The sequence below is a fragment of the Malania oleifera genome, chromosome 11, assembly GCF_029873635.1.
Source record: "Malania oleifera isolate guangnan ecotype guangnan chromosome 11, ASM2987363v1, whole genome shotgun sequence".
NCBI classification, from domain to species: Eukaryota; Viridiplantae; Streptophyta; class Magnoliopsida; order Santalales; family Ximeniaceae; genus Malania; species Malania oleifera.
This window is the reverse complement of record NC_080427.1, coordinates 79,439,738-79,458,133: the sequence shown is the minus strand read 5'-3', so window position 1 is coordinate 79,458,133 and position 18,396 is coordinate 79,439,738. Positions and strand designations below refer to the sequence as shown.

Here is an 18,396-nt window from a genome sequence, read left to right as displayed (position 1 = left end):
CATAATATACCCCCGTAAATTTGGAATTCCCAACAGCACAAACCATCAAGTTCATCATGGGATTAAGATTCCCATCTAGATCTATATATCTTCTATAATAGTGTGTAAGTCCTCTGACATTTCCACAATAGAACCCTATTGATGTTTTCATGATCAACATTCAGCAAGTTTGGCCATCTTCGCCACCACATGGTTCATGGTTGGCTGCCTTAGCCTATGCCTCTAGCAACTCAATTCTCTCAATATTTGCATGGTGTCTTACCAATGTTTCACACAATCTCACAATAAAAAGGCAACAAAATTCACGAAGCAGTTAACCAAACTCTGATACCAATTATCACGGGTCCAACACTTCACATCTTGTGATAGGTCATGCAACACTATTATAGCACTCTTTCTTAACTAGTTAGCTAAAAATATAGCATGGTTTCACCACATGAACGAATTCTCCACCATCGATGCAAAGTTAAGCGGAAGAAAAAAAAACAAGTATGAAAGTAGGCAAGAGTCAAGCGGTAAACTATAAAGTAGCACAATTCCTTCTTAACACCTCCGTAGGCAACGTATGTTTAGAGAGGGATATAAGTAGGCTAAACACAACTACAATAGCTAATTAGTCGTACAACGATTGATGAAGTTTGGTTTGCCCTTATTCAGTGGAATATTTGTTAATCACTTCTTTTGCGGGCTTTGGAAGAAGGGAGGAAAGGGCAGCTCCACGGAAGTGTAGTAAGTATGCAGTTTTATAGGGTATTTGGTTGGAACTTAATGCACGGATTTTTTCCGAGAAGAAGTTGAATTCGTATTTGGTGTGAGAAAAGATTCAGTTCTTGACTTCTTTATGGTGTATCAGGCATGGAACTTTTAGAGAAGCTAGTTTTCAATATTTAAATAGGGATTGGAGGAATTGGTTGCATTGATTTTTGTTGTTTGATGTATTTTTTTTACTATAAAAATAAAAATAAATAAAAATAAAAAAATTAAAATCAAAATTGATTGATGAGCACTCACCCTCTCCCAAAGAGTTTTCTATGTTATTCTAACTCTTGCACTAGGAAATATAAAACTAACCAAGGATTCTCCATTTTGCATTAAAGAATTATCTTACTTGAAGAATAAAACATATTCTACTATATACATGATGGTTACCCATCCCATATACAAAATACATGCGGTCATACGCAAGCATAATGCCCTGAACAAGCTTGACTCGTGACACTTGTACAAATTGAAATGCTTAAATTTTTGGTCCACAAAATCCAAGCTTGTGTATGTTGGTCCTTTAGAAAACCCAAGAAGGGGGTGAATTGGGTCATTTTCTAATTTTTATGACCCTTACTCCTTTTATCAAACTCTTAGTGAGTAATAGTGTAGTATGTATATTCAAGTGAATGCGTTGCAGAAGCTTAGATAAAAATAAGTTTATGTTCACTCATAACTCACCCTATATGCTTCAATAACCCAAGATAATGTATGAAATATGCACAAACACAATTGAGCAATTAATTCAATCAAATAATAAGTAATGTAAGAGAGGAGAGAGAGAAATGCACAAACTCTTTTATAGTGGTTCGGTCTCCTTCACGAGCGCCTACATGCACTCTCTTGATAGAATCCAAGCTGAGGTTCCACTAGCAAACTTCTTGTCTTTCAACTGGGGCAAGAGCACAATTACAAGACCTAGCCTTTCATCGGGGCTCAAATAACACTTACAATGATGAGAAATTACAAATGATGTCGCTTAATATCTCTAAGCAGATTGATGCCACAACTCAAGCTTACAACTCAAACTCTCTCAAAGAAATGAGACTAGGAACTGGAAGAGAGCTAAAACTAATGAAAAGAATTTTTACAAGAAAGTACTCTTTTAAGCAAGAACAAAACACTCTATCACTTAGAAATATGGAGGAGAATGGGAGACCACTTTTATAGCCATTTCTCTTCTGCTTTTTCCTTAAAATTGGACTCCTTTTATAGCTAAAATTGTTTGCTAGAAGTTGGAGAGGTTTTGGCTCCATGTAATTAAAGTTAGAGCTAAACAATCAATGATATGACAAGAAATCTAAGTTTTAGGTGAGATGATATATTTTATAAAATCACAAACGGTCTAGTAAAAATCAAATAAAATTTTATAAATATTCATATTGACTTATCAACGAGTCTAGTTTCTAAAGAAAAAAAAAGAATCACGCCAATTGGAGTAGCAATTGAAGAGATAAGATTCAAACACTACAGATAAGATGAGCTGCTTTTATGACAAAGGACAGAATCTGATGGCTGATTTGTACAATTCATCACAAAAAATTGAATATTTATACAAATAAAGTGTGTCATATCATTATGGAATCCCCATAACATCTACTTTCATATAAATAGATAAATATATATATATATATATATATTTTCAAAGATTCTACAATAAGATATGTCTAATTACTGCAGCATACTTATTTCTAATTCGGACTTTATGGCAGTACAGAATGACCATACTGTTTTAATTATTAATCCTACATTATAGCTCCAAAAAGTCTACATAAAATTTTTCTAGAGAGAATGATGGGTCTAGTTTTATATGAAATAATATTATAATTTTTGGACTCACACGGAATAAAATATAGAATTAGATTCACAAATAGCATAGAATTATAGCCTGACTTTTTTCTTAAGACATAGGGTGCACTTTTACAAAAACACCCAATTTAGCTCTAGATATATAAGAGTCAAACTGAATGTTTTTGAAAAGATTTATGAGTTAATTTTTCAATATAAAGAGTCTTGTCACATTTGGAGCTTTCAATAAAAATATATAGTCATTTTACTATATGATACTCGAGTTGATACATTTGCTTTCTAGCTAGGTATTAACATACTTAGCCCTAAATACCAAAAATGATTTCCATATATAAACATAAAAGTAAATAACTATAACATATATACTAATTCTTATTTGTTTTGTCATCATCAAAATCAATATGAAACCTAGTGGGCTAACAATCTAACCAAAGAGACAAAGATTGGGTATTAACTAGTGCAAGTTAAGTGAGGATGGTTTCAATGCTTTTGTTGGTGTCCATAGGTAATGCAATATGGTACAATCCTACTAGCTATGGAAGACTAAACTTGACTACAAGTGATACAGGTCAATGCACACACATGAAGGTATTGAACATAATGCACATAAGTTGACATGGTCCTACATAATGTGACAACAATGGAGTATGGGTTCGAACAATGATTCAGGCAATGAATGAATTATGGGAATCGATATGACAAAAGAAAAAAAAAATAATTTGATGGTAACTAAAAACTTGGAATTATTACTAATATTTATAATCATGTAAACGTTAATTTAGATGAATGGGAGAATTTTGGTTATCTCACCAAGTCTTTAAGCACAAATTACGACAATTATCAAGCTCTCAGCATAGTCATGAAATTTCTCAACTCCCGAATTCTCAAATCCTCAAAAATAGCCTCCAAACAGCACCAAAAATGTTTGAATCCAGGGTCAGAATCAAATTATCCTCGAAGAACATGTATCATACACTAACACTTGAATTTTCTCATTTCAAATTCAATATCTCAAGGGAAAAAACAAATTTATCATGGTTGGAGGAAATTCCTCATGAATATAAAAGCAAGAAAAGTTGCTGGAATTTATCTCACACCCGCATCACCAGAGCATGAGGTGCATGTGGCACCAGCAAGGAGCCTCCAATATGGTCCTCTGGCTGACAGTGGATCAAAGGGTGGTGGTTTCAGTGATGGTGGTGGTATGTCAAGAAAATTTCAGGTATGGGATTTTAAAGGGTGGTTGGTTAGAAGATGTTTGGCCAGCACGTGGGACTTCTCCAGTGGTCAAATGGTGAGGAAACTTCAGCAGGTGGTGTTTCAGAGGGTTCTGATTCTGGTGGTGATGGAGGTGTGATAAAATTATACTTGGAAAGAGGAGGTTGAAACTAAGGGGCACGACTGTAATTTTCTAGAAAATTTGCAGTTGATGAACAGTGCTTTGAACCTCCAAATTTCCTTGATTTTTTTTTGCATGAATGTCGAAATTCTCAAATTTGAAGCAATATAGGAAGAAATTGGAAGTCAATTAAAGACATGACAACTATTGTTATCGCCTTACCATGTACAATGGTGGCAGTTAACGGGCGGAGCAACACAAGGATGCCTGGGATTGAATTGAATTTTCTCAAACACCAAATTGATGTAGGACAAGTAACAGAAAATTATAAATATATATATATATATATATATATATATAGAGAGAGAGAGAGAGAGAGAGAGAGGGAGAGAGAGTTATGGAGAGAATTAGAAAGAAGAGGAGAAGAAGAGAAGGAGAGACGAGAGAGGAAAGAAGGCTGCTAAGCAGCAGAGAATAGAACAAGACATAGAAGAACAAAAGGAGAACAAGGAAGAAGGAGAAGGTGGCAGAGAGTGCACGAGAGGGGGGGAACTGAGTTGGATTCTGTTGTAGAGTTGGAGGAGAAAATAAGAGAGAGAGGACAAGAAAAAAAGAAGAGCAAAATTTGGGCAACAGTTCAACATACAGTTTCAGGTCTACCCTCTTATATATTATTAATAATAATAAAGTCTTACAGACAAAAATGCCCCCATTAACACAACCTAATTACAAAAATAACATATTCTCTCCTAACACTACCCCTCAAGCTGAAGGTGTATTAAAAAAAATTATAAACAAAAGAATTTTATAAAATAGAGAAGAACGTACATCAGAAATTAGAAAGAGAAAGGAAAATTAAAAAGAAAAGGCAGGGAGAATAAGATATCTTCCCTTTACATCAATAGAAACTAGTTACAAAGAATGCAACCTAAATAGAGAACTAAACTCAATGTAACAGTGCCAACCAACCCTGCTGCTAGTTAGAGAAACATGACGAAAAAAACCATTTGCTGACACCCACAGCGACGCAAGATATACCACTCTACTCCGAAGCAAATTGTTAGTAGTAGCCACACCTTTGAATATTCTAGTGTTCCCTTCCAACCAAACATGCCAAATAATAGCCATAACGGTGCAATGCCATTGAGATTTCCTGTCCTTTGCCAAATCTCCTCAAAGTCATGGTATAAAAGGCCATCAAAGTGTATGGACACACCCAATTTTCGCCAAATAGAGCAAATTACTTATTCCAAATAGCCAAGGTGAAAGGGCAATGAAGAAAGAGAGTGCACAAGTCTCTTCACTCCTCATGCAAAGGACACAAATGTCGGGGGATGGGCATAATTAGGTCTTCTCTTCCAAATAAAATCATTAGTATTAATTCTTTCAAGTATCACAGTCCAAATGAAATCTTTTATTTTTTGAGGGAGCTTTAGATTTCCAAAACAAAGTATACAAAGCAGAAGGATCTGCAGTAGAATCACAAGCCAAGTAGGTGAAAAAAGATTTACAAGAGAACTCCACAGAAGGATCTAAACTCCAAACCCTATTATAACTCCCCGAATGAACATGAAAAGAATCAAGCAACCCGAACAAAAGAACCATCTCATCAATTTCTCTCTCATTTAGATTTCTCCCAAAATGTGAGTTCCGAGAATGCCCATCTTCTTGCAAAAGAAGAAAAGCAGAAATTGGGGTGTCAAAAAGATTTGATAAACAAAAAAGACAAGGGAAAGTACTGGCCAAAGGCATCTCCCCACCCATGATCCTCCAAAAGTGAATAAGCTCCCCATTACCCACTGTATAATGCACTTTACGAAAGAAATAATCATAAATCTGAGATACAAATTCCAAGGACTTGAATAAGTAATGTTAATTCCCACTTTAGCATCCCCACCCATTTTTAGCATTCGAAATTTACTACAAATTACCTTATGCCACTCTCTATAAAACACGGTCCCGGAAAGAATCCGCATTGGGATTACCACCAACAGGAACACCTAATTAAGTAATATGCCAAGTCCAAATGGCACAACCAGCTAGCCTAGCAAAAGAATCCACATTAATACCCAGACTCACCAAACCGCTCTTATAGAAATTAATTTTCAGCCCGGACACTTTCTCAAACTCCTGTAAGATAGTCAACAAATTAGAGAAGCAGCTTATGCTATCTGATAGGAAGAGAATAGTATCATCTGCGAACTGAATATGAGAAATGATGCAATTCTCATAACCTACCTTAATCCCCTCCACCAACCCTCTATCTACCACTCTCTGAATCATCCTACTTAAGACATCAAGCACTAAAGGGAAAGGCAGAAAGAGGATCTCCCTGTCTTAGACCCCTGGAAGCACGAAACCAAGACTTGGCCTCACTGTTTACTAAGACAAAAAAAGACCATAGAAGATAGACACTCTGCAAAATATTGGGTTGGCTCTGTTGATGTTTGAAGGTCTACCACTGGATATTGTACATTTGTCAGAGGTAATATTGTTACCTGCCATAGCAAGAAACAAACTATTGTAGTAAGATCTAAAGCTGTTGCAGAACACCAAGATATGGCTCATACTATGACTGAGCTTATGCTGCTAAGATTTCTTATGTCCGAGATGGGGTTTTCAGTAACAAAGCCAATGGATATGCTTTTTGATAACCAAGCTGCCATTTATATCACTGGCAATCCAGTATTCTGTAGAGGACAAAGCACATTGAAGTTGATTGTCATTTTGTGAAGGATGTTGAATTGAAGAAGTTAATGAGGACTCCTTTTATGAAATCTGTGGATCAGTTAGCCAATGTTTTTGCAAAGCCTTCATTTAACCCAACCTTGTCTCATGGTTCAAAGAAGCTGTGGTTGGGTGATATTTATACACCTCCACCTTGATGGGGAGTATTGGGAGAGAATAGGTTATTTCAGCAATTAGGTTGTGTGAGTGGGAGTATTTTTTCCCTTAAGATTTTTATTATATTTTATATAAGAGGGCAGACCTGGAGCTGTACATAAGACTCCACGGAAACTGCTGCTCAGTTGTTTCCTCTCTTCTTTATCTTCTTCTCCTCTTCTCCTCTCCTTCTCTTCTTCTCTCCTCCATCTCTAACTTTACAACAGTTCTCAATTTACATAATATGACATATTTGAAGTTATAATAATTGGTTTGTTGACATTGTAAAACTCAATCTTAAAAAGACCCAAACAGACTATTAGTGCATTAGAAACTTCAACTGTTCTATAATGCACCCCAACCTACCAACCGAACATAGCTTAACCTCGCCCAAGCTTGTGTTGAATACCTCCAGTCTAGCCTGAGAGTATGATAGGTTGTGATTGAGCAGCTTTCTAATTGGGATTTAGTCAGCCTTCAGCCAAATCCATGCAGCCCGCATTGCAATGATTGGGCACAATACCTCCCAGGCACCTTCACTATTTAGTGCCAAAACACATGGCTTCACAACATGATATTTCTTGTAACATAATTGATCCAACCATCTTAATTGCACCCTTACCACATCCAAAAATTATAATGGCAAGAAGGATAAAGAGATCATACCAATCAAAGTTCTAAGGTAACTCAATATAAATTGTTGGGCCTAATTCCTAACAACTTAACATTTTTGGATAATTGGTGGTCTAACATAGCATCGAAGTAGTAGATGTAACTGTAAGACATCCTTGGTCCAGAGTCGTGTGATATGGTTGTGCTTCCTTGTTATATATGTTATAGTGAACTTTGTTCTGTTTGCATTTGTACACTCATTCAAGTTTCATTTGTTATATCCTCAAAGCCCATGGTAGGCACACAAGTAATGAATTTTGTTGGGTATCTTGATATTTATTGTTAAACCCCACATAGCTTAAGTTTTGGGATAACTGTTGATCTAATAAAAAGCATTATTTTAAATTCTCTCTCAAAAAGACTTGAAGTTGAAGGGCGGGCCCTTGTAAAACTTTAAAAAATGACTTAATTTTAAACTCCTTATAGCACTACTAAAGTTTAACCTAGGATAACCCACAAATTCAAAACTAAATGTTATTCCACATTTGAACTTTTATGGCAGGTCAAAGTTGAGAACATTTATAAAATCACTCAATGTCTAGGCTTCACTTTGCTTTTAAAATGCTTGAACTTTACCTAAATTAAAATAGTAATGAACCCATGGTCATCTGCTCAATTTTAGCATGTGTAAAAACATATAAACTATAGACAAGAGAAAGGGAAGAGTGAAAAAAGAAATCAGTGGACTCATCTGTCCAAAGCAAAGCTACAATGCTATAGCCTAGATATTCCAATGCTTTTGTTTGGTGAGGCATTAGTATTAACATGGCACTTGCTTTACCATATCCACAACATCTTGTCCATCTTGGGAACAAGGGCATACCTCAGATGTGCCAGCAAATAGCGAAACCAAGTATTTGCATGCTTATATGCTTCAGAAACACAGAAGGAAAGAGTGTCTAGTTTCCTGATACAATATAAGCTTCAAACTGTAGGAAAAAGAAGATGAAAACTCATGAATCAGCAGAAGCCATATGGAACAACATAGATGTGAAATATTTTCTTTCTTGTGGATTAAAAAATGGTAAATAATAGTTACCTGAGATAATTAAGATGGTGACGTGGTCCATAGCTTCCTTAATAGCAGTAAGGTTCCCAGAATGAGGCTTGGGATGGAAGTTTAACGAGATAAATTGATGAACTCCAATTTCAATAAACTACATGAAAAGATTAGTCACCAAATTTTCCACATTCTACAAATTGCAGAAAATTTTTCTTTTGACCTTGTCAACTGTGACAGCAGGCACTGCCCCAACCCTAATAGAGCAAGTAATAATTGGTGGAAACTTTCCTTGCTGAAATCAATCCTGTTTCCTAAATTTCCATACTGGAAATGATGAGCGATGTGTCCCAAGTAGTCATCATAATAACATGCCACAATCATTCTGCGGTTTGTTTTTGGGGTTTGGGGGACCGCGTGGAGGGGGGGGGGGGGAGGTTTGGTATTCAATCATCTAAAATATAATGACTTCTGTATCTTTGAAGATCATTTCCTGCTCCAACCTCCCTTGTTTTACTGAATTATGAATTCTGACTTTTTGAATGGCATGACTGTTCCATCCACCTGAATTTAAAATAAAGAGATGTTTCTTAACGTAGTACTCCAAATATCCAAACTCAATCCCTACCAATAATCTCCACAAGAACAAGAACCTTCTCTAAAACGATGGAAACGAATTGGATCTCTAAGAATTATTTCTCTCTTTTCAACCCTTGAGAAGAGCTTCACTGTCTCATGGCAAGCACGGCAAACTCTCAAGTTCTTCATCACTCGTACAGGAGCAATTGCTGGCAAACTAATTATACCAAAAGACACAGCTAACTTTTCACTGTGGTAGTTCACCACTGTGTTGTCCTTGTGTTCAAGATCAGAAGAATCAGAAACGAGTTTGTCATGGATGCAACCTATCTTCTTTATCTTCTCCAACATTTCTTCTAACTGTGCAAGAATTATTTGACTCTTAGGGTGCGATCGATCACCCGCTACAAAAGAATGAACTGTGTTTCCAACCTCAATCCAACTTAGCCCAGGTTCCTTCTTAACTCCACGGTCTTTCATTAATTCCCTTATTTTGGTGGCTGGCATTTGTACTCCAGCATCAATGTATATGTTGTAAAGAAGCACATAAGATGCAGCAGCTTGAGGTTCAAGCTCAATCACTCTCTCTGCAGCACGTTTCCCGGCAAAGGTGTCCTTATGGACCCTGCAAGCACTCAACAAGGCCCGCCACATTACAGGATCATCCTCAAAGCCCGAGTTCATAATGAAATTTTCAGCGTCAGCAAGTCTTCCAGCACGGCCTAGAAGGTCAACAATGGAGGCAGAATGCTTTACATTTGGAGTCATGCCAAGATTTTTCTTGAAGCTTTCAAAGAATCTGACATCATTAAAGATAAATGAGACCTCACCAGTTACATGAAATAAACCATGCAATAATACTATCCAAGTATAATTCTAGAAAAGCATACACGTATAGTTCCACAATTTTCTTCCCATTGTATAATTATAACCTGCCTTTTGATCAATCATGCATAGCCCAATTAGGTAAGCAGAAAATTACCAAACATTGCAAATCTGAAAATTTCCCAAATATTTGCCAAATAATTTAACCATTTAAAATAATTTGGAAGTTTTTCTTTTTCCGCTAACATTAATTTTTTCATTATTACTTCATGCTATGTCTTAAAATGATTCCAGTACCCAAAAAGTTATACCAACGCAGAACCTTAAATAACGAACATGTCATTTTAGAAAAAAAAATAAAAAGAAAAAGAAATCTAGAATACCACAAAAAAATGGGAGTGGCAGAGAAAGAGGCTTTAAAGTGGAGGTAGATTGAGGTTTGAAACTTACTGTAATCCTTCCTTGACAAGTCCCCCATGACTACACGCAGTAAGGACTCCAAGCAATGTAATATCATTTGGTGAAATCTCAAAACCCTTCATCAGTTCAAAAAGATTCAGAGCATCTCTTGCGCATCCATGTTGTGCATTGCTACAGATCATCACAGACCATGAGACAACATCAGGATTCTCCATCTCCTCAAAGGTCAGTTGAGCGGAATCTATGTCTCCAGATTTTGCGTACATGCAAATCTGCAAATTCTGGATAATAGTAAAATTCTCAATTCCAGTTTTCACTGCATAACCCTGGATCTGCTCCCCAGACCTTGCAGCAGCAAAATTGGCACAAGCACTCAACATACTGGATATTATGAACTCATCAGGTTTTCTTCCAGATGCCAGCAGTTCAAGAAACAGAGTCACTGCTTTCTCAAACAGCCCATTCTGAACATGACCAGAAATCATAGATGTCCATGAGGCAATATCTAACTTGGGAGTCGAATTAAAACACTTTAAACCATCATCAATTGAACCTGACGCAGCATACAATTCAATAAGTGCAGTTCCAATGAACTCATCAGCCTGAAGGTTGCTCTTGCATATCTGTGCATGAATTTGCTTCCCATACTCAAAATCCTGAACCTCATTACAAGCTTTAAGTATGGTTGAGAATGTAAATTTTGAAGGTCTAATGCCTCTTTGTTGCATCTCAGGAAAAAGATTTAGGGCTTCATTCACCGATGCTTCACAAAGAGTCTCCGATTGGAGGAACCCTGCAATCATGGCATTATAGGTGACAACATTGTGACTAGGCATGAGCTTAAATATTTGGGTTGCGTCATGCAAATCCCCTATTTTGGCATACATGTCAAGCAGTGCAGTCCCAACAACAATATCCATATTGATGCCAGTTTTGACAATGCTGCCATGAAGCATTTTTCCACATTCTAAAGAATAACTGAAGTCCAAGGAGCAGGCCTTAAGAACGCTTCCCAGCACGTAAGTATTTAAATTCAATCCCAACTGATGCATTTTTACCAGTAGTCTCAGCATCTCCTCATTTGCGCCAGTTCGAACATAAGCGGCAATAATGGAATTCCAAGAGACATCATCCAACTCATCAGAATGTTCAAACACAAACCGTGCCTGATCAACCCGCCCACATTTGGAGTACATGTCAATGAGCGAGTTGGTCAAAAAAACTTGTGCACCTAACCCGCAGGCAATGATCAACCCATGAATCATCTCACCTAATTCTAGATCCCCAGTTTGAGCGCACACATTCAAAGCACATGAATAAGTGAATTTATCAAGTTTTAAACCAGCGGTTCTTGCTTCGTTAAATACACCCACTGCTCTATCATAAAAACCTATCTGGGTATATCCAGAAATCAATAAGTTCCAAGATATAACATCACGTTTACGCATTTTGTCGAAGAGTTGGCGGGCAATATCAATTTCACTGCATTTGCAGTACATATTGAGAAGATTATTCAACAAAAATAGGCATGGCTTGAAGGAGACTTTAATCATGTGGGCGTGGGCAAGCTTGCCATGGATCAGGGACCCAGTTCTTGCTGAGAATTGGACTAGCTTTGTGTAAGCAACGGAGTTCAGAAAGAAACCCCGATAACATGTTCGAGCAAATTGCGGTGGGGCGTCTGCGGATTGAGGCAACGTTGTTAAAGGGTTCTTGGGGTGCCGGCACAAATTGAAGCGATCATAGAAGGCAACCGTCCTCAGGGAGATTTTGAATTTTGTCCGCTTCGCCTCCAGTAGGACCAGTACCATAGTTTGCCCTTGGAAGGAGGGCGGAGGAAGCCCGAGTTTCTTATGAATTTAAATTTATTTTAATTAAAAATACGAAAGTTCGGGTAAAATTTTATTTTCGGTACTGATGTGTCCAAAAAAATTGGATGGACTAATATTTTTTAAAGAAAATAACGACCAATCAATAAAAAAATAAAATAAAATAAAAACCCAAATTTTTATTTAAAAATACTATTTGAAATAGATTTTTTACATGGGGATAATAGTAGGTATTCTCTTTGTGCCTCTTTAATCCGCCTAGTTCAAACATATCACCACATGCTAAACTTAAAACTGATTTAAAGGGACGGAACACGGGTTATAGGTCACTCGTCGGGTTCCGACTCGTTTTGCCACCTCTAGTTGTGCCTGAGACAAGAGAACCAATTTATGTCAACTTGTTTTAGTTCTAATTTGAAAAACTTAAATTATTAATTTTAATAATTTTTTGACATAAAAAGAAATATTTCTTAAGTTTAGTGTATTTTAATATTATTATATTATTAGTGTATTATAATAATTATTATTTTATTGTTATCTTGGGGGAAAAAAATGTACCTTGGATTGGGTTATGGTCATTCATTCATGTATCTCATAAATGCATAAGATTAATTATATGAATGTACCTTGAATTTAGGGTTATTTAATATATACATATCTTAATTATTAAGTACATGGAGAATGAAGGGTCATTTTGTGCCTATAGATAGACCCTTGGGACATTAGCACAATATACCAATCTCTTCTCTTCATTCTCATCATATCATCCTTCTTTTGAGTTTAGAGAGTTTGATAAGCAAAGAAATGTGTTTTTTTTTTTTTTTTTTTTTTTTGTGGAACTTTGGACTCCTCCATTTGTGTGGAATTTGAGAGAGTAAAACAATTCAAATTAGACTGTTGTATCTTGGAAGAGACAAATTGTTGACCTTATAGGTCACGCTCGATTTTAATAATGACAAATACTTTTGTATTTAATAAATAATCTAATTCATGTGCAGGTCTACATTAGCAGATACATTGGCAGCACAAAGAGGAAGTAAAGTTGAAGACCCAATCTCTTTTTGTAATGCATTTCACATCTATTTGGTCTGTAATAGTAAATAGGATATCTGGTTTGTAATAAGCACTCACAACACATGCATGGTTTATCTTTTAAGCTCAAATCAGATACGATCTAAAAGTGAGCGTAAAAAGACCTTAGGGTTTTCCCTTCAGTCGACCGACACCAGACTTTTTCGGTGTCTTCAAATTGGACCCCAAGTGACCCTAGGACACATACATTTGCGCATATGTTTGTTAGACACTTGAATAGGGTTTGTATGTCTCAAAATGGGACCGAAATGCACACTTGGTGCACTTTCGATCGACCGAACCAAACAGTTCATTCTGCCCTGGTCGACCGAACCAAGCCTGGCTCAACAGTTGACTAAGGCCCTAGTCGACCGAACTAGAATAGTTAAAAAAGGCCCGGTCGATCGAAACCCTCTCTGGTCAACATTTTGATCATTTGGTCGACTGAGCTAGGTTTGTACACCAACTACCTCGTCAACCGAGGGTCCTCAGGAGAAATCCCAATGGTCTGGTCGACCGAACCAGCCAGTTCAAAATGGCCCGGTCGACCGAACCTTAGAAAATTGAAAAATCACCCTCTCCTGGTCGACCAAGCTCTTAGTTCAAAATTCGCCTAGTCGAACGAACCATATAAGACCTGGTCGACCGAAACATTTCTAGTCGACCGTACCTCTCGGGTTGCCCTGATTTTTACCGCGGTTAAATATTTTTTAAACAGGGTTAAAATGGTTTAAATGTCATTAAACTTTTTTAATAATTCCTAATAGGTCCCCAACGGTCAAAAAATTCTAGTATGTCTATATATATCCTTTCATTTGAGAGAATTAACGATTGATTAGCAAAAACAAAAATCATATTTCTCTCTCAAGCTAAATACTTCCTACTGTTTGTACTATTTCCAAATCCACTCAAACTTACTTTCTTCATTTCTTTGAATCATTTGTAAGTGTATTGAGTGTGTTTATTTAGAGGTTTGCTCTCTCTTTTCTTGAGTGCTTGAATCTATTTTCACGAGAGCATAACTTAAACATTCTTAGGAAGCTTTTCTAATAAGCCTACCTTAAGAAGGCTTGTGGTGAACTTCCGAGTGTTGCATTCTCATTGCAATACCTTTGGAAGTTTGTATTTGTTTTTGGTTTGCAAAAACATTTTCAAACTTACTCAAATATCTTGTGGAATCTTTATTGAACTATTTGTGAAAAGATATTTGTGTTTGTTACATTAATCTGTGTGGCAATATTTATTCAAGTGTATATATCATTTGCTGAATACAAAGATTATCTATTTTGCAATCCAAGCATATAAATATTCATGTAATTGAGATATTCTACTGATTGATATTCTTGAGGCTTGCTTGGTATTCTATGTGAACACATTTGATTGAAACATTTTGAAATACACAGATTGTTATTGATACTCTCACGTACTCACTACACTAATAGAAAATATCTTTGAGAGTTGAACTATCTAGACCACATTGAGCTTACATTTTAAATCATCTGTGGTGTTTGTGATTGTGCGCATTTGGGGTACAAATCTGCTTTACATGAAAGTACCCTTATACTGTAACTTTTGTTTGTATATCTGAGAGATTCCAGGCGTGGCCTGAGGGGGCAGTAATCCAGCCTGGTAAGGATTGGTGTAAAGGTTCAGGTCAGCCCTATGTTAATTTGACCTGATTTGTATAGGTGTCGCTCCACCCATTTAAGTGAGCAAGTTATTGTGATAATCCTTGTGTTGGTTAGCCAAGGCGGGGACGTAGGCAGTTGGCCGAACCTCAATAACATATTTGTGTGTCACCTTTCTCTTTACTGCTTTCTGGTGCTTGTGTAATTGATTAAACTGTTTTATTTAATTTTTGATATTACTCATACTAGATTGACCATAGGATTGTGAACATACTCTTATTAGGAGGATTACCTAGGGGATAAATTTTAAAAACACCAATTCACCCCCCTCTTGGGATCACGATAAAGCTAACAATTGGTATCAGAGACAGGTTGCAAAGACTAGTTGTTATTTTGCAAAAAGATCACATATGGCTCATAACTCCGTGACCCCTTTCCCTGAGGGACCATCTTCCACACGACCTCCTATTTTTAGTGGTGTTAATTACACCTTCTAGAAACAGAGGATGCGCATCTACCTTCAGAATACTGATTGGAAGGTGTGGAGGATTGTCTCTAAAGGAAACTATGTTCCTATGAAAACTGAGGGTGCAGCTAGGGTTCCTAAGACTGAGGATGATATGAAAGTTGTTAGTCTTAATGCCACTGCCATGAATATTTTATACCGTAGTCTTGATGTAAATGAATTTAACAGAATTATGGCATGTTCTACTGCAAAAGAAATATGGGATAAGTTAGAGGTCACATATGAGGGTACTAGAGATGTGAAAGACGGTAGGATAGATATGTTGACCAGTGAGTATGAGGCCTTTAGGATGAGTGTAGGTGAGTCCATTCAGAGCATGTACACTAGATTCACACACATCATAAACTCACTACATGCATTAGGAAAGACTTATCCCGCATATGAGATGATCAGGAAGATCCTTAGAGGCTTACCTCCTGTTTGGGAAGCTAAGGCTACAACCATTGCTGAGGGTTGAGACCTTAAGGCCATGAGTTTAGATGAACTGATAGGTTCCTTGATCACTTATGGACTGTCCATAAATGAAAGACTTAATGAGTATAACAGGGCTAAGAAAGTGAGTGCATTAAAAGCATCTAATAACACGTCTAGTGAGTATAGTGAGTCTGACACTGATGATGAAATGGCTATGCTAACAAAAAGGTTTAGCAGATTTTTCAGGAAGAACAGGAAGCCATTTAGAAAATGCAGAGACTCCACTAATGAGAAGGGAGAGTCCAGCAAAAGAAAGGAAAAATCAAATGCTCCTACGTGCTACAACTGCAACAAAGTGGGGCACGTCAAACCTGACTGCCCACTGTTGAAAAAGGAGGCTAAGAAAAAGAAGAAAGCCATGAAGGCTGGGACTTCATGGGACTAATTCAACAGCAGCGACTCAGATTCGGATCATAGTGACACGGAGGTCGCTAATCTGTTTTTGATGGCACACGAGGATGAGGTATTGTCTTCTTGTTCATCATCTTCTTATTATTCATCTGATGATTGTGATTATGACAGCATGCCTACATTTAGAGAATTGCAATTTGAATACATTCGTGTTTCAAAATTGCTAGGCAAAATGACCAAAGAAAATAATGATTTGAAAAAGAAATGTGAAAATTGGTCAAAATTATTTAATATGGCAAAAACCTCTAATGCCTTTATTTTAAAAGAAAAGAATACTACTATTGTTGAGCTTGAAAGAAAATTGGAGAATAGCTCCAAAATTATTTTTAAATTCACCAAGGGCAAAGAGAATTTTGAAAAATTACTTGGTGCCCAAAGAAACTCCTTAAGTAAAGAGGGTCTTTGTTTTAATGGTATTGAAAGTGTTAGACGACCTAATCTTTACTTATGACATTTCACACGTGAGTCAAAATCTCATATTCCCCCTAAAGAACCTAAGTGTAGATTGAAATGTTTTAAATGTAAATAGATTGGTCACATTCAATTTGATTGTCCACTTAGGAATAAGCATGCTAGAATTAGGAAGGTATGGATAGTTAAGGGAGATCCTGCTACTAACCCCCGTGGACCCAACAAAATTTGGGGACCAGCATCAGTCATTTAGCTTATTTTGCAGGTATGCCTAAGATCATCCTCCTCCAAGGACTGGTGGTACTTGGATAGTGGGTGCTCACGACACATGACCGGAGACAAGGGAAAATTCACTTCAATTGTTCCCAAGGATGGAGGTTATGTGACATTTGGCGACAATGCCAAAGGACGCATCATTGGGGTAGGTAAAGCATATAGGGTTTTCAATAAAAGAACTCTAACTGTGATTGAATCCATTCATGTTGTGTTTGATGAGTCTAATCCATTTTCTAATAAAGATGATGAAGATGATATTGATATTACAAAATGCTTACAGAAAATGTCTATTGAAAACAATGCAAATGAAAATCAAAAAGTAAATGAAAAATCGCTTGAAGATAATGAAAATGGAAATCAGGAGTTGCCTAGAGATTGGAAATACATTAGAAATCATCCCATAGATCAAATCATAGGCGAACCATCCCGTGGTGTAGCCACAAGATCCTCTTTGAGAAATATAGTGAATCATTCTGCTTTCTTATCCCAAGAAGAACCTAAAACTATTAAAGAAGCCATAGAAGATGAGTCTTGGGTGATGTCCATGCAAGAAGAGCTTAATCAATTTGAAAGAAGTAAAGTGTGGACCTTAGTTCCTAGGCCTAATGAGAACACAATCATTGGAACTAAATGGGTATATAGAAATAAGAAAGATGAGAATGGGGTAGTAACTAGGAATAAAGCTAGACTAGTTGCCCAAGGGTATAACCAACAGGAAGCGATTGACTTTGATGAAACATATGCTCATGTTGCTATATTAGAAGCCATTCGCATGCTACTTGCCTTTGCCACTTTTAAAAATTTTAAATTGTTTCAAATGGATGTTAAGAGCACTTTTCTAAATGGCTACATTAATGAAGAATTATATGTAGAACAACCACCCGGTTTTGAAAATCATAAATATCCCGATCATGTTTACCAATTATCTAAAGCCTTGTATGGATTGAAACAAGCTCCTAGAGCTTGGTATGAGAGGCTTAGTGGTTTTCTATTAGAAAATGGGTTTACCCGTGGTAAGATCGACACTACACTTTTCATCAAGTCCAAAAATGATGATATGCTCCTTGTTTACCCGTGGCAAGATCGACACTACACTTATCAGGGCACTCACCTTACTTAGTAAGCCCTCAGGTGGGGAGTTTTACTTCACCTTATTTATTTATGTTATTAAACTCACACTCTTTCTTTTCTCTTTCATTTCCATTTCATCATCTAGCACATAAGTGTCCTCGGTAACCAATACATCCACGTCTGTAACTCATGGCTTCCTTGAGAATATTCTCCATGTCATGCTTCCCCCCATGGTCGAGATTGTGCGACCCGAAGGGTGGATTTAAACCGCGGTTGGCCTACCCTGTTAGATCAAAATAAACAATCCATATATACTCATATGTAGTACGAATGGCCTGCCTAACCCTGGTCCGGACTCTAGGGGGCAAAACTACCTTTCTCACTAGCTCATTCAACTACCACTTCACACT

The 18,396-nt window shown here is 36.9% G+C and overlaps 1 protein-coding gene across 2 annotated transcripts in view; it reads right to left on the bottom strand.

The window, feature by feature from the left end:
- LOC131143472 (pentatricopeptide repeat-containing protein At3g13880) overlaps positions 1-12,116 on the bottom strand; it is a 66,050-nt gene extending 53,934 nt beyond the window's left edge. For both annotated transcript variants that reach the window (XM_058091797.1, XM_058091798.1), the window contains exons 1-3: positions 10,320-12,116; positions 8,505-9,843; positions 8,289-8,394 (exon numbers count right to left, since the gene is read on the bottom strand). In XM_058091797.1, the coding sequence (XP_057947780.1) occupies positions 9,090-9,843; positions 10,320-12,100 (2,535 nt within the window). In that variant the 5' untranslated portion in view covers positions 12,101-12,116 and the 3' untranslated portion in view covers positions 8,289-8,394; positions 8,505-9,089. The remainder of the gene's footprint in view (positions 1-8,288; positions 8,395-8,504; positions 9,844-10,319) is intronic.
- Between the last annotated feature and the right edge of the window lie 6,280 nt (positions 12,117-18,396).